Source organism: Trichosurus vulpecula, chromosome 1 (genome assembly GCF_011100635.1).
Source record: "Trichosurus vulpecula isolate mTriVul1 chromosome 1, mTriVul1.pri, whole genome shotgun sequence".
Classification (NCBI taxonomy): Eukaryota; Metazoa; Chordata; class Mammalia; order Diprotodontia; family Phalangeridae; genus Trichosurus; species Trichosurus vulpecula.
The window spans coordinates 450979693-451006440 of record NC_050573.1 but is presented as its reverse complement, the minus strand read 5'-3'; the positions used below and the strand labels follow the sequence as shown (position 1 = coordinate 451006440).

Here is a 26748-nt window from a genome sequence, read left to right as displayed (position 1 = left end):
CTTAAGTGCCTTGCTGGGGTTATACAACCAGCATGTGTCAGAGTCAGGACTGGAATCCATATTGTTCTTACTTTGAAACTAACTCTAGCCATAAAGCCACACTACCTCTCATTATTATAGAAATGTGTTATTATCATTACTATTATTAAACCTCCACAAAAGTTCTACATGTCCTTTCCAACTAAACTAAACTCTAATAGGTTCTATTAAACTTCACGTAACAGTCTCATATCAGAGGACACATCTGTCCCTGAGGATCAAATTAGCTATTTCCTGCAAGGTTCCTCCCCAGAGACTAGCCACCCAAGGACGAATATTTTTGGTCACTGTAACTCATGGAACTATCTACTACAGCATGGAGAATTGCAATATGTGCTAGTGAAGAAAGTATTCACGTATCCAATAACATGGATATTTGAAGTATTATTAATAACATGTACAGGTAATTTAGAATAATTAAATAATAACACTTTTGTTCACATAAAACCCATTATGAAAACTTTATTTGCATGTAAAGCTATTTCCATAGCCATTAAAAAAAAGCAAACTATCCATTTGGTTATAACGAATTTTGTCCAACGAATAATACTCTACATGTGCTCTCTCTGACTCCTGTTTATGTAAGTTATTCCCTTAATGGAAGGACTTAATTATATACTGTCAGCATTATAGGAAGGCAAAGGAGTGCTGACTTCAGCTGTAGCTTATATTTTTACACCTTTTTTCTGTTCTGCCATCAAATAGTAATCATCTGTCAGTTCCTCATTTTATGACTCCCCACTGCATTTCTGACATGTCAAACATCCCAACCACTCAAGCCAAATGGACCTAAACTCCCAAACCTCAGAGCAAAACAAAACAGTGCAAGACATTATCCCGGAATTTGGGGAAGGAAAAGGATGAAGGTGGGAGTTAATGACAGCTTCCTTCTTTCCCTATGAAGTGAAAGCAGTGGCTTTCATTTGTTGATTCAATAAAGAGAGACTGGAAGTTGGCCTTATTTCATCTTCAACTCTTATAGAATATGATTTCTGGCAACAGTAACAGTGAATGACTTTAAAGAGAACTTTCAAGTTTGCAAAGTGCCTGGCAGGCATCATTTCATATGAGCAACATATACATAATTACTAAATCCGGTTATTATAAAATAATCTGGAAATTTTCTGGAGTCTGTGATGGAAGTTATTCTAAAATATATAAAATAGATATTTAATCATAATTTATATGAAAAGTACATATTTCACGAAAGAATATGCATAGCTGAAATATTGAATAAGACAGACTTAGGGACAGCCATAGAAAAATTAAAGTAGAAGGGACAGAAAAGCAACATAAAAGTAATGGATAATAAGAAAGAGAAAATATGAACCTCCATGCCTGGAACTCTCTCCTTCCTCATCTCCACATCTTTGCTTCCCTGGCTTCCTTCAAATCCCTGCTACAATCTATAAGAAGCCTTTACTGATCTCTCTTATTTCTACTGCCCCCTTCTAATGATTATTTCCAATTTATCCTGTGTATAACTTATTTACTCATAATTGTTTGCATGTTTTCTCCCCAATTAGACTGTGAGTTCCTTGAGAGCAAGAACTGTCTTTTACCTTTCATTGTATCCCCAGCTCTTAACATGAAGTACAGGACTCAGAATTGTTAATGATTGAATGTCAACATGGCAGGTGATCTCCAGAGGGAAAAACATCAGGGATATTTGCTGGGCTCTGTGCTATGTGGCATTTTTATTAGTGTCTTGAATAAAGGCATAGGTGGTGTGCTCATCAAATCTGAAGATGACACAAAGCTAGGAGAGTTAGCTAACACTGGATAATAGAGTCAGGATCCAAAAGAAACTTGATTGGCTAGAGTGCTGTGCTAAATCTAACAGGATGAAATTCAATCAAGATAATGTACAGTCTTGTAATTAGGTACAAAAATAAATCAATTTAAAGTTAATAGTATAGGATGGGAGAGGCATGGTTTATTCCATAAATTAAAAATAAAATTTAAAATATATATATATGTATATATATATACATGTTTTTATAAGCTTAATATGAGTCCAAAAATGTCAGATAGGCAGAAAAGTTCATGCAATCTTCAGTTTCATTATGAGGGGCATTTCTTCCAAAGAACAAGGAGGTGATAGTCCCACTGTCCCCTACTCTCATCAGACCTCATCTGAAATACTGAGTGTTCAATTCTGGGGACCAGGATCTGAGAAGAACAATCTGTAGTGTCAAGAAGAGCATAACTAGAACGGGAGAAGGGCGCTGAGTCTATGACATATGAAAATTGGTTAAAGGAACTGGCAATGTTTGTCCTAAAAGAAGAGTCAAGTAGGACAGGCCACCTGCCTTTGAGTGTTTGATAGGCTGTCATGTGGAAGAGGGCATTGTTCTTGTTGGCCCCAAAGGGCAGGTCCAGGAACAATGGGTGGAAATTGTAAAGAAACAAATTTCAGCTTATTGTTAGGAAAAACTCTCCAACAATTAAGCTGTTGGAAAGAGGAATGACTGATGGCAGGCTGCCCCTCCTGAGAACTCTTAAAGCAGAGGCTAGAGGACCATTTGGATATGTTAGAGTGGAGATTCCTTTTGTCTACAGATTAGAAGTTCCTTGCAACTGTCAGATTCTGTCAATTAAAGATGACATTGAAATTTCTAGTCTTTGTAGCTGGAAAGGATCATAGTGGCCTTGATAGAATTAGGGGAATTTGGAAGGGAGGCAGGTTCAAAGGTGGTAAATAATGAATTCTAATTTGGATATGCTGAGTTTGAGATGCCTACTGCATGCCAAGTTTAAACTGCCTTGAGTTGGGCTAGGCCCAAATATGAATCAAAGACAAATGTCATTACAAAGGCCAAGGTCTTTTATTTAGAAATGAGTAACTCTTTTTTCTTCTCTCCTTCCTCAACAGAAAACAAAAGCTAGTGTTGCTACAAATGTCTGGTTAGCTTTCTGGGACATGTGATCCATCTCACCGATAGACCTTGCCTCAAGACTGCATGGCAGACGGAGAGACGGCATCACCTTGAACAGTTCCATTCATATCATATACACTTGTTTTAGGTCTGAAAGGAATGCAAGTGTGAAAACAGGCAGCGAGCCAGTATTTTTCCCCTCCTAGGTAGAACATTTGGGTTTGTTATTACAGCTGGATATCAGTTTCATTGCCTTCATTTCCTTCATTGTAGGGAGTTTCTACTTTGTGGAAAAACCACTATACTTTCCTAAACGCAGAGTATTCAACACATTCAAGTACGGGAGAAAAATACAATTAGGGAGCAAGTCCCGTTTCACCAAACAACACTGTTATTCTATATGCTGGGGAATAAATAGCATGCGCCTCTCAGTAGTTTGCTTAAGGAACCAGCCTCCATGCTGAGCCAGACCAAAGAACTGACTCAGGCAAATAACCTAGTGGGATTTACTATGTAACCAACCTCAAAGTTCTACACAACAAACATTTGGTATGACTCTGGCAGGTGCTTGTAAGGTATGAAAAAGAATATGAAATAGGTTGCTAAATGAATACAAAACCATTTATATTATGTTGAAAGACTTCCTATACTTTTTCTTCCTTGAAATATATCAATCATTTCATTCATTTGTACCACGGGTCATGTTCCCATTTATCCATTCAATCTGCCTAATAAAAAAAAGCTCACAGAACAGTTATTTGCTTTAAGCCTTCCTCTGTCATACAAAAGCCATCTACGCCTAATTCCAAATTTATGAGCAGAGAATATTTCAAACACCACAAAACCAAAATAGAAAATATATGAAAGGGAAAACACTAAGAGGTTAAAGGTGGTACAAATGGAAAGAAGTGGACCACTATTCTGCTGCCCCCTCTCTGGTATTGCCTAAAAAGAATTGGGAAAAGATTAAGAGAATGCAAAATGATGCCCTCAAATCTTATAAAAGTATTTTATTGTCATTCCATCATATATTGTGATGCCTTGTGGGACACCTGTAGTGAGTGGAAGAGAGAAGGGTAACATGGAGGAAGATCCAGCAAAAGATATTGAGGAATGACTAAACAGATAGAACCAAGAGTCGCAAAAATCCCAAAGAAAGAGAATAGTAAAATATTACATAGAAGTCAAGATGGATTATGACAGAAAAGAAGCCCTTAGTCTGACGTATCGCTTCGTGTTCATCAGATTGGCTAACATGACAGAAAAGGAAAATAACAAACGCTGAACAGTATGTGAGAAAATAGGTACATTAATGCACTGTTGGTAGAACTGTGAACTGGTCCAACCATTCTGGAAAACAATTTGGAACTACACCCAAAAGGCGATAAAATTGTGCATACCCTTTGACCCAACAATAGCATTAGTAGCTCTATATCCCAAATAATCAAAGAAAAAAATAAAGAGACTCATATATACAAAAATATTCATAGCAGCTCTTTTTTTGTGGTGGCATAGAACTGGAAATTGAGGGGATGTCTATCAACTGGAGAATGGACGAACAATTGTACTATGATTGTGATGGAATACTATAATATTGTAAGAAATGATAAACAAGAAGGTTTCAGTAAAACTCAGACATATGTGAGCTTACGCAAAGTGAAATGAGCAGAACTAGGAGAACATTGCCCACAGCACCAGCAATATTGTATCCCAATCAACTGTGAAAGACTTAGCTACTCTTACCAATACCGTGATCTATGACAAGTCCAGAGGACTCATTACAAAAAATGCTGTCTACAACTAGAGACAGAACTGAGGAATCCTGAATGCAGATTGAAGAATATTTTCTTTCACTTTATTTTCCTTGCTTTTTATTTCTTTCACAATGTGGCTAATGTGCAAATATGTTTTGCATGATTTCACATGTATAAGGGCTATTGCATTATTTCCTTCTTAATGAGTTGGGGAGGTAGTGAATTCAAAACTGAATTTGAAAGCCATGTATTTGCATTGAGAGATCATTGCTCACATTAGAGAGAGTAGTTTCAGTGGAATAATGAAGTTAGAAACCAGATTGCAGAGGGTTTGTAACTGAGTGAAAGGAAAAGCTATGTAGGAACTTAATGAAGATGAATTTCTTAATCTTAGCTAGGAATGGGAAGGGAGATATTGTATTTTACCTAGCAAGGATGTTAGAACCTCAAGAGAATTCCTTTCTGTTTTGTTTTGTTTTGTTTTAGTTTTAAGACTGGGGGAGCCTTGGGTGTATTTGCAGGCTGTAGAGAAGCTATCACTAGATAGGGAGATAATAAAGACTGGGGAGGAGAGGTCGGGAGGGGGGAAGAAATGTTGGAGGTAAGTGAAAGACTGAATGAATGAATGAATATAGGAAAAATCACTTATTTGGTAGTTACTAATGTGCCAGGCACTGTGCTAATAAGTGCAGTGAGAGACTTAGGACAGAAGGGTTTTGAAACAGCAGCTGTGGTTAGTAGGGTAAAGAATCAATTAGGGAGGAGTAGAAGGATTGCCTCACTGCGGTGAGGAGGGCTCAGGTGAGATTAGAAAACATGAATTTGTAATGGATCCAGTCAGCAGTTTTATGACTTCCTCTAACTCCATTTAGCAGCATGCAAATAGGAAAAAAAGGAGGCAGACAGTAGGAGTAACCCAGTGTTCGGGTTTGGTAAAAGCATGAGTGGCAACAGGTTAAGAGGGTAAGAAATTCAATAATAGAGAATAGTATAGAGTTGAACTAATTAACCAAAGGATAAGAAATCCTCACATCAAAGCCAGTGATGTAAGCAGGACAGGTGGTAGATTTCCCATTAGGAAATTTCCACATTAGGAAATCGAGGCTCAAAGAAATAGAATTGCCTAGTCACACAGCAAGTAAGTTGCAGAGATGAGATTCAAACTCTAATCTAGCTGTCTTCCCACTGTACTACAGCTTCTTCACAGGTTAATGAAGAAAGTAAATTTTAAAAAATTCCAAAGGGATTGGAATTTCAGAACGGGATCTAGTTCAATCTTGTCCTTTCATGTCTGAGTAAATTTAGGCCCATTCTGGTGAACTGGTCAAGTCAACTAATTAGTAATAGACCTGGAATTTGAATGCAGGTCTAAATCAATCCTTTATTTTTTAATCACCCCAAACAGCTCATGTCTTAAAGCCAGTAGTATTCATCCAAGAATAATTCACCAAAAGGATTCAAGAAAACAAGAAGTGAAAAAAGAATCCAAGGCTCCTATCTTCCCAATCCAGTGATTCTCTCTCTGTCTCTCTCTCTTTCTGTCTCTGTCTCTCTCTCTCTAACTGATTTTTACCTTATTTTCACTTTTTGGAACTCAACACAGTTACTTTGTCTAGGAAGAATTGCATATTTTTGTCACAATTACATTTAAATGTGTGTGTGTATTTACAGAATTGTTCAATAGTAGATGTGATTTGCATGTTATTCATACTTTAGATGAAATGGTAAAGATAGATCATCATACCATGAAATCATCTGGTATATAGTTATGTATGAATTATTTATATGATGTTTTATATGGATGTATACAAATGGATTCCTTTATATTCTATACATGTTGTGCTACATATCTTCATGTTGTATATATAAATATATATATATATATATACTCTGTATTTTCTATCAGTTGGTTTTACACTTATATGTGCACACAAACACAAATATATCTTCAAATAATATGGTAGACAGAGAGATAGATAGATAGATAGATAGACATAGAGAAAGTTTATATACACACATACACTTTTATATGTGTTAGATAACTGCATGGCACTATGATCTATAATAGCATATTCTCTATGACTGTGTATGTATATACACACACATATATGTAGTATTTGTGACATCTCTGAGTAATACAAAGCTAGAATGAATATTAAATAGCTTTCAAATTTTAAATTTCCTTAAAGAACTTAAGTTTTCTCTTCTTCTTTTTAATTTGGTTTTATTTAGACAAGAAAAATCAATAATAACAGGCATTTATATCATCTTTTAAAGTTTACAGGGTGTTTTATGTGGGTTATCTCATTACAGCCTCAAAGCAACCCTACTACAGGCATCATTATCCTCCCTTTACAGATGAATCCAGGGAAGCCCAGGGAGGTTAAGTTACTTGCCCAGGAACATGGAGCTAAGTATCAGGGGCAGGATTTCAGCCTTAGGTCTTCTTGACCTAAGGTCTACCTCTGTAGTCAATCTGCAACACCGGCCTCTCGTTTGTGAAAACAAATGCACATTCATCTAGAAAGACAATGGATCCCTCACTGGTGGGTGCTGGGTAACAGTTAAAAGAGTGCTATATAATCTTTAGAGGGGAAGCACTTCAGTTATTCAAAAGCATCATGTTACTCTAGTAATTTGAGCCTTTAATCCTTAAAAAAAAAACATTTTATTAACTATCAGGAAAAAACTCTGGTGCTGCTAAGACAATTCCATTTCATTTCAGGATGAAAGACAGAATTTGGCTTGATATATTGTGAATTTGCAGGTAAAATAAATGAAAAGTCAGGTTAGAACTTTGTAAATTTTTCATTTTTTGTGTTAAAGTAAGAAGCATGATGTAGTGTCCCTTTAAAAAAAAAAACAGCCTTAGCGTTTAAACTAAAATTAACACTCATTTTAGTGAAACAGTCTGCTGGTTCATTACATAATTTACATATATTAAATCATATTTATGTGGAAATATATCAACATGCTCGTTAGCTGTTTGTTGGGCTACCTACACAAGTGTGGCCATGAAAAAGCTATTTAGCATATGAAAGAAGGTGTTCAGAAGAAAATTATGTTCAAGAAGCGTTACAAAGGATCTCTTATTTAGAGCTGTGATGTTTTAATTCAAGTGAGAAAAGCTTCTAAAAACAATTTAGGGGCTGCTGACTCTTGAAAAGACACAGGGGAGGCAGGTAGAGAACTGGACCTGGAGACGTAGACCCCAAGCCTAGCTGTGTGACCCTGGGCAAATCACTTGATTTCTGTTACCTCAGTTTCCTCAACCTTGGAAGTCAGACCTCTGACTCTTTTAATTAATTGCTGGAGAGTGGTCTCACCCCACACAAAAGGAGATAAGAATAGCACCTTTCTTCCAGGGTTGTTGTGAAGATAAAATGAGGTTATATTTGTAACATGCATTCTCAACCTTAAAGCTCCATGTAAATGCTAGCTATTATTATGATTATTGTTCAGTTGTTTCAGTTGTGTCTGACTCTTCATGACCTTATTTGGGGATTTCTTGACAAAGATACTGAAATGATTTGCCATTTCCTTCTCCAGGTCATTTTACAGATGAGGAAACTGAGGCAAAGAGGGTTAAGTGACTTGCCTGGGGTCATATGGCTAGTAAGTGTTTCAGGCTAGATTTGAAGTCAAGAAGATGAGTTTTCCTGACTCTGGGTCTGGTGCTCTATCCCCTGTGCCACCTAGCTGCTCCCATTATTATGTGACACAATGTGCCCATAGGTCAGTCACAAAATCTTCCCTTCCCTGTTGCATCTTGATCATCCCACCGTTCTGTATATATTTCTCCTCTAAGAATTCTTTCCAGTTCTATGATCCCTTCCATTACAGAGGAAAGTGGAATATTGTTTGAACCCAATGGAAAATCCAGGGAAGAGTCAAATGTTTGCCCCAATTCTAGTATTGCTAAATAGATAGTTCCTCTAGTCTAGAAGCACTCAGACTTTTTGGTCTCAGGATCCCTTTACACTCAAATATTATTGAAGACCCCCCCCCAAGAGTTTTTGTTTATGTAGGTTATATTTATCAAAATTTACCATAGAAATGGAAACATTTTAGTATTATTATTAAAATAGCTTTGACCTCATGAACCCCCTGAAAGGGTCCTTGACACTTTGAGAACTACTACTCTGGCTCCTTGCATAATAAAAATGAGAACAAGTTTATATAGAAAGTGAGTGGGATGGTGAAGCCCTCTCATGGAATCTGGATCTCAGCCTTTTCGTGAATTAAGTGGGATGAACAGGGGTGGAGACCTTTCAGCGTGGCTCAGGTCTTCTGATTGACAGCTAGGCCTAAGTTTCGAGTTACTAAAATCACCTGAACTGTGTCCTCACCAAATAAGGATGAAAGTGTTTCTAAGAGTTGGCATTGGCTAAATTGTACCTGGGGTAGTAGATTTCCACATTTAGATTGTGAGCCTGGCCTCCACCAATGAGAGTAAAAGGTCAGTAGTGGGGTAGGGGTTGTTTGCGTTAGGGTATAAAGCTAAGTTCTGCCCTCTGGGTGCTGCCTCTCCCTACTGATTGTCTGTCAGTTAGGAGACCGCCCTTTCTCACAAGATCGTAATAAAGAAGTTTTCTGTTTCTACCTTGAGAGACCTCTGACTCTTTTAATTAATCGCTGGCGAGTGGTCTCACCCCACACAAAAGGAAGTCCTGAAGTGTCCACTGCTGATAACATTGGATAAGAAAGGCTCACAGATCTAGATGACTCCTAAGATAAAATGTAATACTGGAATATCTGTTCTGAGAGTGGATCTTCACTGGACGGAACCTTGCACACAGTACAAACTTCGGAAATATTTGCTAATTAAAGCTTTTAAAACAAGTTTCGGAAATTTGTTTTTCTTAGGTGTTGAACACCAAGAAGCAGAAGGAGCAGTGGATGAAGAGCTGGCCTCATGGGTTCCAGTCCTACTTCTGACACATACAGTCTCTATAACCCTGGCTGAATCACTTCAATGCCTGAAAAAACAACTTAAGACCTAAAGGTGAGGAACAGTTGATGGGGGAATTTCTTCTCAGAGTGTTGAAATGAATATACTCATACCAACGAAATCACAGATCCAGCTGAAAAATGTTTTTGGTTTAATAGGGGTGGGGAGCCTGCGGCCTTCTCCTCAAGTGCAGCCCTTTGACTGAATTCAAACTTCACAGAACAAATCCCCTTAATAAAAGGATTTGTTCGGTAAAACTTGAACTCAGTCAAAAGGCCACACCCAAGGACCTAGAAGGCCACATGTGGCCTTGAAGGTGCAAATTCCCCAGCCCTGGTATAAACCATCAAGTAATTGCTAATCTGCACGGGTAGAAGTTTCTTCTTCAAGAGTTTCCTAAACCAATAAAATCACAGGTCCAGTCCAGATAGAAAAAATAAACATTGAAAAGAATGGGAATTGAGATATTAAATTTTGGAAATCAGAAGTTTAGATATCAACACTATAGAAATTTATAGAGCCTTTTACATATTACTTTTCCATTAGACTATAATGTATATAGAGGCTGCTCTTTATGAATCTTTAGAGGCCAGTGATAAATTCCTGCAGTTGTACGTTATTAACTTAACAGAACCAAAGGGGCTGTCTAGAAGTGTCTACTGGGATTACCATGAATTGTGTCTCTTGGAGGGACTGCTTGGGTGGTAAGCTCAGAACCCTCCCCCAGAAAGCTCTTTAGCAGACCTATAAGATTCCACAGAGTCCTGTACGGACGTACAACAGCCACTTTGGTTCTAAACTTGAAATACCACGCAATCCTTATAAGGTATAGGATCTCAAGGAAGGCAACAATAGGCATCAGGGGCTGTGGTTTTCTGCTAGTTCAGTGAAAAATAAATAACAGCATTGGGTTATCAGAAACCACACTCAATAACTATATCACTACACACATACGTATACATACACATGTATACATATATACACACACTTATACATATATACACTATATTCATAAATATATACACACATGTATTCAGTCAATGAACATTTATTAAGAGCCTACTGTGTGCCAAGCATTGTGCCAAATGCTAGGGATATAAAAAGTCTTAGTGCAATTCTAAGCTATTCAATCAATTTAAGCTATTCTATTAGAGCTTAAAACTGAACTAAGACCTCTTGGGACACCCTGCATTTAACCCACTTCAGTTATACTAAAATAGGTAGTATTCTGGTTCTGAGGTTTAGAATCAATATTTAAATCAGAGGTGGATTAGTAATGTGTGAGAATTCTTCTAAATGATTTATGAAGGCATTTTTGTATTAGATGTTAATTAATATATAATATATATTCTATTATATATTAGAATATAATATAATTATAAAGTTAATTATATAATCAAATCAGTATCATCATAGTAGTCATACAAGGGAGGAATCCACTATAGCCTAAAATCTAGTTAAGTCAGAAGTCAATCTATACAAGGGGCTGGATAATTTGAGATAGTGATCTCTGCTTTTGACCCAACCTTAAGCCTTCTAAATACTAGAGAAGTTTAAAATGAGTCCAATTGTTAGACCTGGTGGATTTATGAAAACAATGAACTAGAGCCAGGGAGGATGCTAGAGTAAACGGTGGAAAAGACTTCCAATGAATCAGGGAAAGGGGTGAGATGAAAAAGACCCTGACCCAATTCTACCTGTACTAAACTTAATAAGCTTCCATCAATTTCTCCATTCATTTGGCAGTAACTGTTAAAGGCTAAACTCATTGTAAGGTTAGAACTAGACCATGCAGAGAGTGATGTGTTTGCTATATGTTGATTATAGTAAGATGAGAGCTATTGTGTTCTAAGCTCTTTGACATATTAATGTATGAAAGCTAGACTGAGAGATAGTCACATTTATTACTACTGGGAGAAATAACTCAATCAAGACACTAAATGCCCAAAGGCTAAAGACACGGGTGGGGTGTGTGGACTATGAAATTTTTGTGCATTCACAAATGAACCCAAAACGAAAAGAAAAAGAATTGCAAAATCCAGGCTTAGCAATTTTTTCTCCTTGACCAAAATAGGCTAGCCATCTATCAGCTGGTAATGTCACAATCCAGGTATTTTTAGTCTTAAGGATGACAGCAGGGTTTGGGGGATGCATCAGACAAGTCTTATAGGTAGTCAGCTATCCTGTGTGTCAAAGAAAGGCCCAGAAGCAAACTACATTTGGCTTCAAAACTTAGCATCTCACTAGGTTGCTGACGAAAAAGGAAGTGCTATGGAAGGAAAAAAAACAACAACTCATCTATCAAGTGCCCATTATGCCCCTGGCATTTGGCTTAAGCAGTGGGGATACAAAAGCCATAGTGAAACAGACCCTGATCCCAAAGACTCTGTGATCTTTGGAGAAGAAAACTATACATATATAATAAACACTAACCATAGGCAAAATGACTACCAGGCTTTGGGGGAGGGAGTATACTAGGACCTAAACTGGGAAGATCAAGAAAAGCTATAAGTGACTGTTGAAAATTATCTTTACATGTAATTGTAAAAAAGTAAACAAAGAAAGAAAGAAAGAAAGAAAGAAAGAAAGAAAGAAAGAAAGAAAGAAAGAAAGAAAGAAAGAGAGAGAGAAAGAAAGAAAGAAAGAAAGAGAAAGAAAGAGAGAGAGGACGAAGAAAGAACAAGACCTAAAGACAGAAAGAAAAGAAAGGAAGAGAACAGAAGAAGGGAAGGAACTGAAGGAAGGAAGAAGGAAGGAAGGAAGGAAGGAAGAAGAAGGAAGAAGAAAGAAAGAAAAGAGAAGAGAAGAACGAAAGAGAGGAGAAAGAAAAGAAAGAGGATAAGTAGGAAAGAAGAAGGAAGGAAGGAAGGAAGGAAGAAAAAGGAAGGAAGGAAGGAAGAAAGGAAGGAAGGAAGGAAAGAAGGGAGGGAGAGAGGGAGGGAAGGAGTAAGGAAAAGAAAAGAAAGCTAAAGGTAGAAGGCAGTAAGTATGAGCTGAGTTTTGAAAGAAATCAAAGATTGAAAGAGATAGAGGTGAGGGGGGAGAGCAATGCAAGCAAGAGACAGCCAGTGCAAAGACAAAGGTAGAAGATGAAATGTATATGAGGAACAGCAAGCTACCCAGACAACGAAGTATGTGGAGGAGAGTAATATGTGAGAAGATTGGAAAGGTTAGTAATTAGGGGCTAGGTCAAGAAGAATATTAAATACCAGAGAGAGAATTTTATATTTGTTTTAAAGGTAACAGGAAGGATATTCCGTAGAAGGTGACATAGTCAGACCTGCCCTTTAGGAAAATCACTTTTGTAGTTGTAAAGAGGAAGTTTTGGAGTGAGGATACATGTTTGGTAAGGAGACTAAATGAGAGGCTATTGTAGTAGTCCAGGTGAGAAGTGATGAGGGTCTGAATCCCCAAATGTTAATATTCCTAATCATAAATCTAAGCTCCCTGGGACAGCTAGGTGGCACAGCAAATACAGCACTGGCCCTGGAGTCAGGAGGACCTGAGTTCAAATCCGACCTCAGACACTTGACACACTTACTAGCTGTGTGACCTCCATTGCCCTGCCTTCCCCCTCTAAAAAAAAATCTAAGCTCCCTGAAAGTAAGGATTGTTTGATTCTTTGTATTTGTATACACAAGGCCTAGAATAGTTCCTGGCACATCAAAAGCATTAAAGTATATAATAATAAATTGATTAATAAATACTTATTATTTATTATTTATTATAATGATTGATTGAAATAGGGCAGTGACTGTGTGGGTGGAAAGAAGGACATATAGCTAAGAAGTGACAGATAGACATAACAAGATTGGGCAGCTGGTTAGACATACGGGATGAGTGAGAGCAGAAGACACTGAGGTTGCAAACTTGGGCACTTTCCTTAACATAAGAGGTCATAAGAGGGGCAGGTTTGGACGAAAAGGCAACAAGCTCTGTCTGGGGCATGTTGGATTTGAGAGATGTTACAGGAATCGAAAATGTCCAATAGGCAGTTCATGGTGCAGGACTAAGGTTCAGGAGAGAAACTAGGGCTAGAAATACAGATTTGAGTGCCATCTGCGTAGAGATGGTAGCTGAACTCATGGGAGCTTGCGAAGTTAACCAGAGAGAGAACATAGGGTGAGAATCGATGGGAAGCACAGGACAGAGTCTTGGATAGAAATACAATAGAAATACAATTTGTGGGTGTGGCATGGATGAGGATCCAACAAAGGAAACTGAAAAAGAATGGGCAGACAGGTAGGAATTTACCCAAGAGAACAGAATGAGAATGGGTATAATGAGCCAGGCAGGAAAGAAGGATATCATTGGGATGGAGTGGGGAAGGGTCAGAGGGGGAGGGCAGAGAAGAATAGTAAGAAGACTGAGAAAAGTTGACTAGAAAGTAAAGAAGTAGCTAGAAATAAGGATGGAAAGGTAGAGAGAACAGTGATAGTGATAGCTTATGTAGGGACTTAAAAGCCAGAGAGAGGAATTTGTACTTTATATGATAAGTGATAGAGAGTTACTGTATATTCTTATGTAGGTTTTTGACATAATGAAAATCACATTTAAAAGATTAGTCTAAGTCATACAAAGTAGACCTTTTATTAAGTATCTCATTAGTAATTAAGGATCAATCAATCTACACGCATTTATTAAGTACCTACTATGTGCTATGTGCACTGTGTTAGGCAATGGGGAAACAAAAACAAAGGTGAAGCAATCCCACCCCAGGGATTACTTTACAGCTCTGCCATGCTGGAGTCCCATTTATAAATCCCTCTTCACAGTTGACTTCTTAACAACAGTGCTTCATTGTTGAATCATGGCTCATGATCTACCATAACGGCAGATTTTTTTCTCAACTATATCTGCCTACCCTTAAATAATTGCCTGAGGAGCTAATTATAATTGTTCTCCTTCTGTTCTATTGCTTTTTAAACTGCGACTAAGTGTTTGATTTGTAATTATAACTGTCCTCTAATATCTGTGACTCTTCTATGATTTTTTTAACGCACACATATGTTTTTTATCCTATCTGGCTGAATTTAATTTAGTTCAATTGTTTGGACTTCATGGAGGAAATCATGTGCCAGGAGGAATACTTAACTTTATAATACAAAAAAGGATGAAAAAAGAAAGTTGCAATGTTAACTAAATAAGCATCTTTCTCAATAAATAACAAAATTAAAACTATAAATTAATTACATCTTTGAACTACAATCCTCTTCATCCTTAGCTTTCTTGCTTTATAAAACCATCTGGTAAAATATGACTTCTGATCCAAGGTCAAGGCACTTTGGCTTCCAACTACTGTCCAAACCATTCAATGACATACATTCTAAAGATATCAGTTTCTGTAAAGATTGCACCCTCCCACACACTCTTGGCTCCAAAGAATATTAGGATAAAAACGAGGAGTATGATACAATAGAATATAATAGTAAACTTAGAAAAAATGATGGCCCATTTTCAATCTTTTGTTATGCAGTAAATAGAAATCCTGAGTTTAATTTTATTGTCTTAGTTTTCTACATGAATTATAATTTAGTAATTGGCCTTTTCTTCCCAGGTAAGAGTTCTACTTCAGTGATGATATTATAAAATTTATATTATAAATTTTTTTGCATCCCTTTCTCTCTTTACCTTAACTTGACATCTGTGTAAGGACTCTGCAACCTTCCATTCCAAGCCAAGAAAGAGAAGAATACTTAGTAATTTGCCAAGGTTTCCAAAGGCCAACCAACCAAGGAAGGAAGAATGAAAAGACCAATGTAACTGGGAACATTCTGCATTTTTTCTACTATTTCTCAAGTCCTCTCCTTGGAAACAAGCAACAGTCTCAGGCTGATTCAAGTAGCTGGTTAGTGGGAGTTGCCACATGAAGTCCTGTTCAGACAAACTCCAGCCTGTGTTTAATATCCTGCACTGCTCATAATGCTTTGAGACACAGAATCTTTCTTGCTTCTCCATAGTTTAGATATTAAATCGGAAGTGGAAGTGTTAGAAACAGATAATAGTCTGAGTTCTGTACTTCAAGGTTTTCCTCATCACCTTCTGGAAGCATGATAGTGCCTAATCAAACACTAACAGCATATTTTCCAAGTAATCTCATCAAGAATAATAAAATGACTGATAAATGGCTAAACAAATTGTTGTGTATGACTGTAAAGGCATACAATGAAGAAGAGAAGATAAAATGCACCATTGTGACCTCTTTGTAAAGGTGGAGAGCTATGAGTATGCAACATTGCATACATATAGTTTCAGATTTGATATGTTGGTTAGCTTTATTGAACTACTTTTTAAAAATTCTTTGTTATAAGTGATGACTTTCTTGATGTTCCTAGAGCAATAGGGAACTGAGGAAAGGGAAGGGGCTCCAACCCTCAGGGAATTATTCTGGAGATTAATAATTTATTTCATATGAAAAAGCAGGAACTATGTCTTACCTAGACTTTGCATCTCTCTCAGTAGCTAGCACATTGATATATAGAAAGTACTTAATGAATAGATGAATGAATGAATGCATGAGGCTGCAAGGATGATCTTTCTACTTCTATGGTGACCTCAGAATTCTCCTACTCTATCTTAGGTAAATCTAGATAAGTCTGAGAATACAGTTCTACTAAGGTAGAACTGTTTATAATTTTATTTCTTGACAAATTTGTCAATGCAATCAATACTTCACTATAAGGACAAGTTTTAAAATTCATCCCCTTTTATTGAACATGCTACTTCAGGCCTTGAAGATGTAGACATCATTTAAGCCATGCTTTACTTTTAAAGTAACACATTTAAAATGGGGAAATGTGGTAAAATTGCAATTCTATCCTGAATTAGAAATAACTCATCTTTAAGAGATAACATTGCCTGGTGGTTAAAGAACAAGCCTTGGAGTCAGCTAGCCCTGAGTCTGCCTCCAGCACATCCTGGCTGTGACCCTGAGCAGAGCTGATGTTGACCTGCATTGGCAGAGGGAGTCTCCTCACCAGAAGTTCCCTAAACCGATTAAATCGTAAGTGTGGTCCAGAAACAACAATAGTCACAATAATAACAAATATTATATGCTATTTATTCAATATTGCACCTAAGCATGATGAAGGAAATATCAAGGAAAAGTTCTCTTGTGCTAGACTGGAGTTTCTTGGTTTGATTTGCAATGGACAATGCCCTGATCTGAGAGTTACGGCCCCTGAGTTAAAACGCTGACTTTGCCGCTTACTAGCTACGTGACTTTCTGCACATCACTGGACCTCTCCAAACTACAGTTTTCTCCTCTGTAAAATGAGTGGATCTCTCATCTGTAAAACTAGATGACCTATAAGGTTTCTTCTAACCTCTATGATTCTATTCTTCTGCTGCAAATCTCAGTGTTGGGTCTGAAGGGTAACTTGACATCACTTAATTTTTTACCTGAAGTTGTGGGTGTGGTAGATGCCAACTTTCCTCTCTAGGGCTATTATAGCCTTCTGCACAGGACATTCTAAATGCACATTGGAAATTATCCAAGAAAAGCTTTGCAGAAAGAACTGCCCCTAAGTATAGAAATCCCAAACCTGACTGGCCATTTTTAGGTTTCTTTCCTCCAGCTTCAACGTTAATTGAAGCCAATTAAACCACATAACCATAGGGTTGTTTTCAACTAGATGCTCTTCCCGGTTCTGCATAGTGAAAGAGCAGATCTGTTGGGATTCCATTGTCATGCCAAGTTTTCATCAATATTGTTAGCTTTCAGAGAGCTACAGAAACTTGAGGATGCTTACCTTCCAAATGATCCACATAACAATATACGTCATAAGTTTCATGAGGAGCACGGAAGCCATATGTTCTGACTCCTTCTTTTCCCATCATATCTCCATAACAGCCAGCTCGGGGTGCTCTGATGGGATATCTGAAAGAAGATAATCATGGTAAGTCGAGGTAGCATGGTAAAGTGCACAGAGGTACAGAGCCAGAGGACTTGTGGGTCTACCATTTATTACTTGTGGTGTTGGGCAAGTCACTAGCCTCTCCAGCTTTTAGTTTCCTTATATGTAAAAATGAGGGGGTTGGGCCAGAAGAGATTGAAGTTTTCTTCCAGCTCTAAATCTGCTAGCTAATTTCTTCTTAAATGAGTAAACGGATTCTTTCAGTCACAGAATTTTGGGGTCTGGAAAGACCTCAGGGGCCATCTACTCCAATCTATTAAAAAAACTATAAGCTGCCTAAGAAATGACCATGAAACTCTTACTTAAAGACTCTTAAAGAGGGGAGAAACTGCTACCTTCTGAGGCAAGCATTTCACTTTGGGAAAGCTTGAATTATTAGGAATTTTTTTTTACATCAAACCAAAGTTGCCTCTTTGCTTCTTCTGCCCTTTGCTTTGAGTTCTGCTTTTTTAGGCCAAAAAGAATAAGCCTAATCCCTTTAAACAGTAAGGCAATAATAACAACGTAAATGATAATTGTCAAAATGCCTATGTAGTTCTGTATTGCAAAGTATACGAGACTCACCACATAGAAGGTAGAAGAAGTAAACCATTTATTCAGACACCAGAGAACTATATCCCACAACCAAATGTTAAGCTCCCACAGCCAGTCAGCCCACTTTATCATAACAGCAAGGAACTTAAAATACCATATAACAGCCTGGAGTCTCACCACCCCAAAGCCTCTCTGACCCCCTGCTGGGGTATTCCCCAAAACAAATTCACAGGACAGCTAAGTCAGTCTGTTCAGTTCTAACAATCATGAGGGTGGCCATTAGCAGCCATTAGTAGCCATAATATCTCTCTCTCTCTCTCTCTCTCTCTCTCTCAGAATTTCCTGTGACATAACTTTCTTTTCCTGTCAGGAAGCTCCTCCCACCACATGTGTCTTAGGCTTCCTGTGATGTAAGTAGGTCACATGGCCTATTAGTGGGTGGGAAAGATCTTCAAATCTAATTGCTACTACATCCTTCTTCCATATGATAATGCTTCATCACTAACATATTTTCACTACTGAAATACTTCAAGTTTATGGTCATGTCCTGCCCCGCCCCAGTCTTCTCTTTCCCAAGTTCAATGTCACCAATTACTTCAGGTGATCATCATGTGGCATGAACTTGAAACCTTTTCCCATCTTGGTTGCCATCCAGCTTCTCCGGGTCTTTCCTAAACTGTGGCATCCAGGACTGAAAAAAATTCTAAGTGGTTTCTAACTAGGGCAAAATTCAATGGGATGATCACCCCCTTATCCCTATACTTTGCTAAGTTTGCACTAGGTTTCTTGGCTGCCATGTCACACTGTTAACTGATTGAGCTTGCAGCTTACCAAAAAATCTCTGATCTTTTTCCAGCAAACTGCTGTCCAGCTATGTCTCCTCCATCTTGTATAATGAAGTTGATTTTTTTGAAGTCAAGTGTAAGATTTTACAATGCTTAATATCCTGGCCTACCCTTTTTAAATCTTGGCTCTCTCATATGAGCTGATATAAAGTGACTAGGAGAACAATATCATAGCAATAATCAGCTGTGAAAGACTCAGCTACTCTGATCAATATAATGATCCATGACAATTCCAAGAGACTCATGATGAAAAATGCTATCCACCTCCAGAGAGAGAACTGATGAACTCTGAGTGAAGATTGAAGCACATTGTTTTTCACTTTATTTTTCTTGCTTTTTTGCATTGTGGGTAATGTGTAAATGTTCTACATGATTTCAAATGTATAATGGACATTGTATTTCTTGTCTTCTCAAGTGTGGAGGAGGGGTTTGGAGGGAGAGAATTTAGAATTGAAAATAAAAAATTTACATTTTTTGAAAAAATAAAATAAAAAATGTTCTCTGTCTTCTGCCTATTAGCTATTCCTCCCAGTTTTGTGCTACCAGTATGTTTTATAAGCATACCATCTCTGCCTTTATACAACTCAATAATTTAAAACAAAATAAAACATCAGAGCAAGGTTAAGCACACATACCAAAGTCAATCAGAGAAGATCTCTTTTAGTGTTGAGTTTTAATAACTATTATCACTGTCCTGAATCTATCATCTAGCCCACATCCCCCATCTTTTGCACAAAAATAATGTGCAAGACTGTATCTAATGCTTTGTTAAAACCAAAATAAACTATATCAGCAACATTCTCTAAATCTGTTATTTTAATAAACCTGTAGAAAAAGGAAATGAGTTTCATCTAGAACAATGTGTTCTTGATGAAACTATGCTGATACCTTGCAAACACTGTTTTGCATTCCAAATATTCACTTGTCATCCCTTTAAAATATACTCTAAAATTTCACCAAGAACTAAAGTCAAAGAGAGAGAGAGAGAGAGAGAGAGAGAGAGAGAGAGAGAGAGAGAGAGAGAGAGGAAAAGAGAGAGGAAGAAGGAGAAGAAGAAAGAGAGAGAAAGAGCCAGGAGATGTCTGGATAATTGAAGTCTGGACTGTCTACATTGGATTTCTCACCTCACAGTTTGGTCAGACAACCAGCCTGCATCACATTGCTCAAATCCATCTTCATATGCAGCTTTTAGTTGGTCAGGGTTTGCTATTACAGCACCATTATCCAAGCAAGCTTGCTGAGCCTTCTCAAAATTCAGAGTATACCTGCTGGTTGCAGCTCGATAATGAAAAACAACCCCTGTAAAGAGAGTAGAACACCATCAAGTGGTTAAGGCTGTGCTAAAGTTTCTCACCATCATATGTTAAATTTCTCATTGGGGTAATATGCTTGTATCTAATTAGATAGTGATCATAATGTGATGGCCTCATCACTTTAATTTCTTGTGCTTAGATAAACCTAGTTAAAAAACAAAGCAAGGTCACAGATGGGCTGAGCCAGCCTCATACATTAGAAATTACCTACTAATGGCATAATTTAACATTCCCAAATGCCACCGTCACTACAAGTCCATCATTAAAGATTTAGTCCTTTGGTTTAAGTCCTGTTGTCTCCAGGCACAATCTTTTGAAGTGTAAACATGAAGCAACTAGGTAGTACAACGGATGAAGTATGGGCCTGGAGTCAGGAAGACCTAAGTTCAAATCTAGCCTCAATACTTCCTAGCTGTGTGAATCTGGGTAAGTCATTTGATGTCTGTCTGCCTCACTTTCTCTGTTTGGCTTTTAAAGCTCTTCACAACTCACCTCTCCCAACCTTTCCAGTCTTCCTACCCCTACCCCATACGCTGTGATCCAATAACATCAGCGTCCCTGCTGTTCCTCAAACAAGGCACTCCATTTCCCAATTCTAGGCATCTTCTCTGACTGTTTCCCCATGCCTGGAATGTTCCCCTTGCTCATTTCTGCTTCCCTGGCTTCCTTCAAGTCCCCATTACAATCCTGCCTTCAACAGGAAGCCTTTCCCAATATCTTTGCTTTTTAGTGGCTTCCCTTTCCTATATCCAGTTTATATAGCTTGCTTGTACACAGCTATTTAAATATTGTCTCCCGCACGAGACTGGGAACTCCATGAGAGTAGGGATGTTTTTTTGCCTACAACACTTCATATGTTTGCTAAGAGCTGACTTGGCAAATGGGTATGAAATGCCCATACTGAGCAGTTTCTTGAACAATATGTATTCCTTCTCCTCCATGAGAATACAGGTATGATAGACAAAACTGAGATATATACTATATGTCTGCCACCAATGAAGAGTTAACCTATACAGAGGAGCAAGTTGGCATCTATAAGTCTTCAACTTCACAACATTCTTCAAAGAAATAGGTTAAAAGTATGACTACCATCTCACAAGATGACTACAACACAGGCCATACTTTTTCGCCCTTAACTAAAGCAATCCATTATTATTGCCCACGTAAACTGGCACATAGTAGGGATTTAATAAATGCCAGTTGTTGGATTGACCTCGACTTGGTTTTCCCTAACTTGTCACTCAGACCCTGTCAAGCCATTTTTCAGAGCTGATGTCTGGATAGTTATTTAGATAGTAACTATGATATGATACCTCATCATTTTAATTTCTGTCAAGCACAAGGCATGAGAGATAGGATTAGGGATTAGACCAGAGGAAAACTCCCTCAACCATTGCAAATTGACACTTTCCCTCCAATTTATACTCTCAGAAATTTGCCTGGAGCACTGAGAGGTTAAGTAATTTACCTAGGGTCACACAGCCTGTCTGTGTGTATGAAAAACACATACAGAGACACACCCAGAGAAATTTGAACCCAGGTCCTTGTGGCCAGCTCTCTATCCATTATGCCACACCAACTCTCAAGCACAAGACAACACTTAAAAAGAAGAAAAGACAAAAAACCAAGGTTGTCAAGCAGCCTCCCAAATAAGATGGGTCAACATGGCACATTAACAGATCATTCACTAATGGTGTGGAAGGGGTACTGGGAAGGTCATGAGGTATATGTCCCCCCAGTTCAGTTCTAGATCTATAATCTTTGTGCGAACATCTTAAGAACCCCTACCCAGAACCTAGCAGTGAAGAATTAAAGTAGGCAACCAGGCATAGAAATGTTGATTTCTTTTACATTTTCTTATCCTTCTTTCCACATGACTGCTCCCTGATGCTGAGCAATCCACAGGGATTAGGATCTGGAGGCAATTAGAATTTAAAGCAGACAAGATTCCATCAGCAGTCATTTTGCCCTGCCAGGGTTGAGTTGTTCAGTTGTGTCTGATTCTTTATGACCCCATGGACCATACTGTCCATGAGGTTTTCTTGGCAAAGATACTAGAGTGGTTTTCCATTTCTTTCTCCGGTAGATTAAAGCAAACAGAAGTGACTTGCCCAAGGTCATACAAGCCAGCAAGTGTCTGAGGTCACATTTGAACTCAGGTCTTCCTGAGTTTAGGCTCAGCATTCTGTCTACTGAGCCATCTACTGCTGGAGTTACTATTTATTTATTAGGATGATGGGTCACTTCATACTTCTCTACCCCAGCTACCAATTTCTAGGGATTCCCAAGGACCTAGAAGTGGTCTGCTTCTGACAATCTGGCATCCAGATGTTGGTTAGACAGAGGCGGCAATTATTTAGTACAGGGTACCTGTACCTTCTGTATCCATTGTTTTGGTTTCTCAGGACAGTTGGCATTGAGGCACTCAATCTTTACCTTCTAATCTTAGAAATTCATCAAAGCTTCCTAGAATTACCCAGGTTTGTTTTTATAGTTCTCTCTGAACCCTCTCTAATTCTAACCATTTTTCCTTCTCTTCTCTCTTATGAAATAGTTTGGAAGACTATGAGGCTCTCCGCCTTTAGGCCTGCTTGTTTATAGTATTTTTGCTCTTTTAATAACATCATCAATTTTGCCCTACTCTAAATCTATGGTCTGTGACAGTGTGATTCCAATAAGCAGCTAACCTGATGTAACATTATATTTCCAATGATAAGCTCCAGCGACCAGTCCCAGAAGGAAAAAGTCTTTGCATAGGCAAAAAGGAGAGTACTTTGTGGCCAAAATTAACTTTCCGGTTAGACCATCCCCAATTCATGAATGCATTTGTCATTATGAACTTTTCTTCCTGCTGATGTTTCCTATCTCATGACCTTGCATAAATTGACACATAGAAGATAAACGTCTCTAATCAATCTGCACCCCAAAAAATTCACATCACTCTTATTTGTTGAGAAGTTTTTGTTTTTAAGATTTCAGTACATGGTCTACAGTCATTTTAAGGCCTCAGAAAGAATTTAAGCAATTCTGTATTCTCCTCATTCTGACCTAAAAATTAAGATTTGACGTATTTGCATTTAGAACTCATGTGCCAGTGATGATTAAGTAGACAAAAAAGGGGTCTATGTGATGAGTGGGGAATACATTAGTATGTTTAGGGCTCTGCCATGGCTGGAATAATTACGAGACCCCATGGGGCTAAAGAGATTAAGCACAAGATTTTCATTGTTTCAGAAGGGAAAGAGACAAATCCATTGTTTGCTTTTTAATGCTCAAAAACTTCTTTTGAGATTGTTCTTTGTGCAAAACAAAATAAAGCAAAAAACAACTACCTTGAGATTAATTTGGGAGTAAACACTAACTGGCAAATAGATTAGAAAAGGCCTCAGTTTTTTGGCAAGCTTTTGGCAATCTCAAAAACCGAATTATGGAAGGAAGCAACTGAATCTGTAGGCCAAAGGATGTGCAGGAAGATATTTTTCTGCATCTGAAATGCAAAGTATTTCCTTTCTGGCAACACAAGAAAGAGTTTTAATAAATACCCCCTATATATTTCTGAAAGTTAAATATTTTATAAGAAAACTGATAGTTGGAAGAAAATTAATCTGCTGCAACCTGCCACAGCATTACAATTCTAGGTATAATTTGCCAAAATCTTCTGTTTCTAAGAGCTGTGTCGTTCAGCACAGACCCAATAAATTGAATTATTTCTATTTGGTTTATTAATTTAAATATTTAAATCATATACAAACCATGGCTGGGTAAGGGAGAAATTTCCCTTTGAGAGACACAAGAAGGAACGATTAACAAATTAACCTTTTCAGACATTTTCTTCCTTCTGCTCTGCAGCTATTTTTATATAATTCAAGTTCAATACTTATTGAGCTTCTGCTACGTGTGAGGCACAGCGCTAGACACTGCAGCATTTAGTAAGGATTATAGTGAAAATCAAATGGGAGAATACATAGCAGCATTATGTAGAAGATCCAATGTATTTGCACTTTTAAGTTTGCGAAGCCATTTACAACATTTGATCCCCACAACAATCTAGCAAGGGCAATTCTATTATTGTTGTCATCTTGCAGTAATGTGTAAATGTGTGTCAAGGACCTATAATTGTTTTGCCATGGGAGAGTGAACTCCCCATCCCCAGAGATCACAACCCCAGAAAAATTTAGTCTTTAAGAGTTTTATAAAGTTGCATTTAGCTGATTTTGTACAGCATCACAAAGCTAATAAGTGGCAAAGATAGGGTTCAAAGTCAGATCTTTTTGATTGCAAGAATGTGCTCTGTCCTTTATACCAGGGTTGTCCAAACTTAGGTTTCTATTGAAACAATAGACAATATATTTTGATTTGTCATTTTAGTGAGAACTCTGTGGTGGCTCAGCTTCCTTTACTAAAGTATTTATGTAAATTTCTATGCTTGTAGGCAGGCCATAAATCGCACTGAGGGCTGCATTTTAGACAGCCCTACTTGTTTTCCCATATAACATAAGATCTTAGGATCACAGGTCCAGAGCTTCTAGGAATCATCTAGAGTTAGTCTAGAATTTATCTGACTCAATTTCCTCACTTCATAGATGAGAACTGATGGGTCTGGCCCAAAGTCATACGGGTAGTAAGTGACAGAACCGGGGTTCAAATTCAGGTCTGATGAATTCAAGTTCAGCATACTGAACTACAATGCCCTTACTCTCAGTAAATGGAAGCTATTATCATTATGTCATTATAAAATAAAATATTGTTTTATTAATGAGCAATAATGGATATTAATTCACTATTGGTATAATTAATATTGACATTGTTTTGTCTAGGTGAGATACAGCTGAAATTGCTTAATTCCAAACCATAGCTATAAAATGATTTTAGAAGAGACATGAGGAACAGAAAAAAAGAAAGGAAGGAGGCAGGGAGGGAAGGAAGGAAGGAAAAAAGAAAGGGAGGGAGAAAGTAAGGAAGGGAGGGAGGGAAGAAGGATGGAAGGAAAGAAGGAAGGAAGGGAGGGAGAGAGAAAGTAAGGAAGAGAGGAAGGGAGGGAGGGAAGAAGGATGGAAGGAAAGAAGGAAGGAAAGAAGGAAGGAAGGAAGGAAGGAAGGAAGGAAGGAAGGAAGGAAGGAAGGAAGGAAAGAAGGAAGGAAGGAAGGAAAGAAGGAAGGAAGGAAGGAAGGAAGGAAGGAAGGAAGGAAGGAAGGAAGGAAGGAAGGAAGGAAAGAAAGAAGTTAGGTAGGGAAGGAAGAAGACAGAAGGAAAGGAAGGAAGGAAGGAAGAAGAAAGGAAGAAGGATTACTTGCCCAGTTACCTAGAATAAGTAGCAATTTATAACTAGAGAAGAATGTTAGGTTTAGTTCTTTTCTGGTTATCACCAGAGTGATCCTAGAATAAGATAGTTAATTTAAAGTACTAATTTGCAATGCTGTTAACATGTACATTTCATTAAAAAATGCCTCAACATTGCAAGATAACCTTACCATCCACTGCCAATGACACAGTGTCTTGTGTGTCTTCAATTCCATACATGACATCACAGCGGTAAAGACCTGCATCACTTGCAAGCAATTTGACCATGGTAAGTGAAGCATCTCCCACATCCTCTGGATGGGTAGGGACCGACACTCTCCCTTTGTAGCCCTGACCAATCTTGATATTCCCATTTTGGGCCACAAGAACAGTAGTTTCTTTCAAATCTTTTCCACTTTTATCCTCTTCAATCTTCGACCATTTGATGCGAAGAAATTCACTTGTGGTATTGTAACTGGGTGGTAAGGTGGGCATGGTTGAAAAGTGGCAAGGTAGGCTGACTTTTCCAGAAAGGAATCCCTTTACAGGAGGACTTTTCTCCACTTTGACTAGAATAAAGAGAGAGAGAACCATGTTATGGATGTTAGAAATGACAATCAAATTGAATTCCACACAAATGTAGTTAAAAGCACAAAAGACTTCCCCACTAACATAAGAGAAAAGAAAAAAACAACACATCATTATGGGTAAAGCTACACGCTAACAGTTTTAAATATAGTGAATAATTATGATGGAAATAATATGTATGCAAAACAGGCTAGGACTCAATGATACATTGTAAGAGTAATGACTACATTCATTTTATTGAGTATAGAAATAAGATGTATTTTTGAAGGTTTATTAAGGACTCAAACTAGCTGTGAAAAAAATTTAAGTAATAAAAAGTAAAATAAGCCAAATGCAGTAAAAATAAACTATTCAGTTCTTGAAGCCACAAAGGACCTTGCAACTAGAGGATATAAGAGGGTTGCAGCAAGCCTAACGTCAAGACGGGAAGGGTCAGATGAAAAGCTTTAGACAAGAGTAGTAGAGAAAGAAAAGATGTCAAGAAATTTAAAGAAATTGAAATATTTGATCATAGCAACTTTGACATGATAAAGGCACTGGGAGAAATGAGGATAAAGTAAAATGAACCATGTCAGTAAGCTGGAACAAGGGGAAATGCAAAGTTTGAATATCCTTTTTTGGCTCGTGCTTTTGGCATCATTGCAAGTCC

The 26748-nt window shown here is 37.8% G+C and overlaps 1 protein-coding gene across 2 annotated transcripts in view; it reads right to left on the bottom strand.

The window, feature by feature from the left end:
* The window catches only part of VCAN (versican), a 135034-nt gene that overhangs the window by 88279 nt on the left and 20007 nt on the right, over positions 1–26748 (bottom strand). For both annotated transcript variants that reach the window (XM_036765059.1, XM_036765057.1), the window contains exons 3-5: positions 25703–26080; positions 20043–20217; positions 17375–17502 (exon numbers count right to left, since the gene is read on the bottom strand). In XM_036765059.1, coding sequence (XP_036620954.1) covers positions 17375–17502; positions 20043–20217; positions 25703–26080 — 681 coding nt within the window. The remainder of the gene's footprint in view (positions 1–17374; positions 17503–20042; positions 20218–25702; positions 26081–26748) is intronic.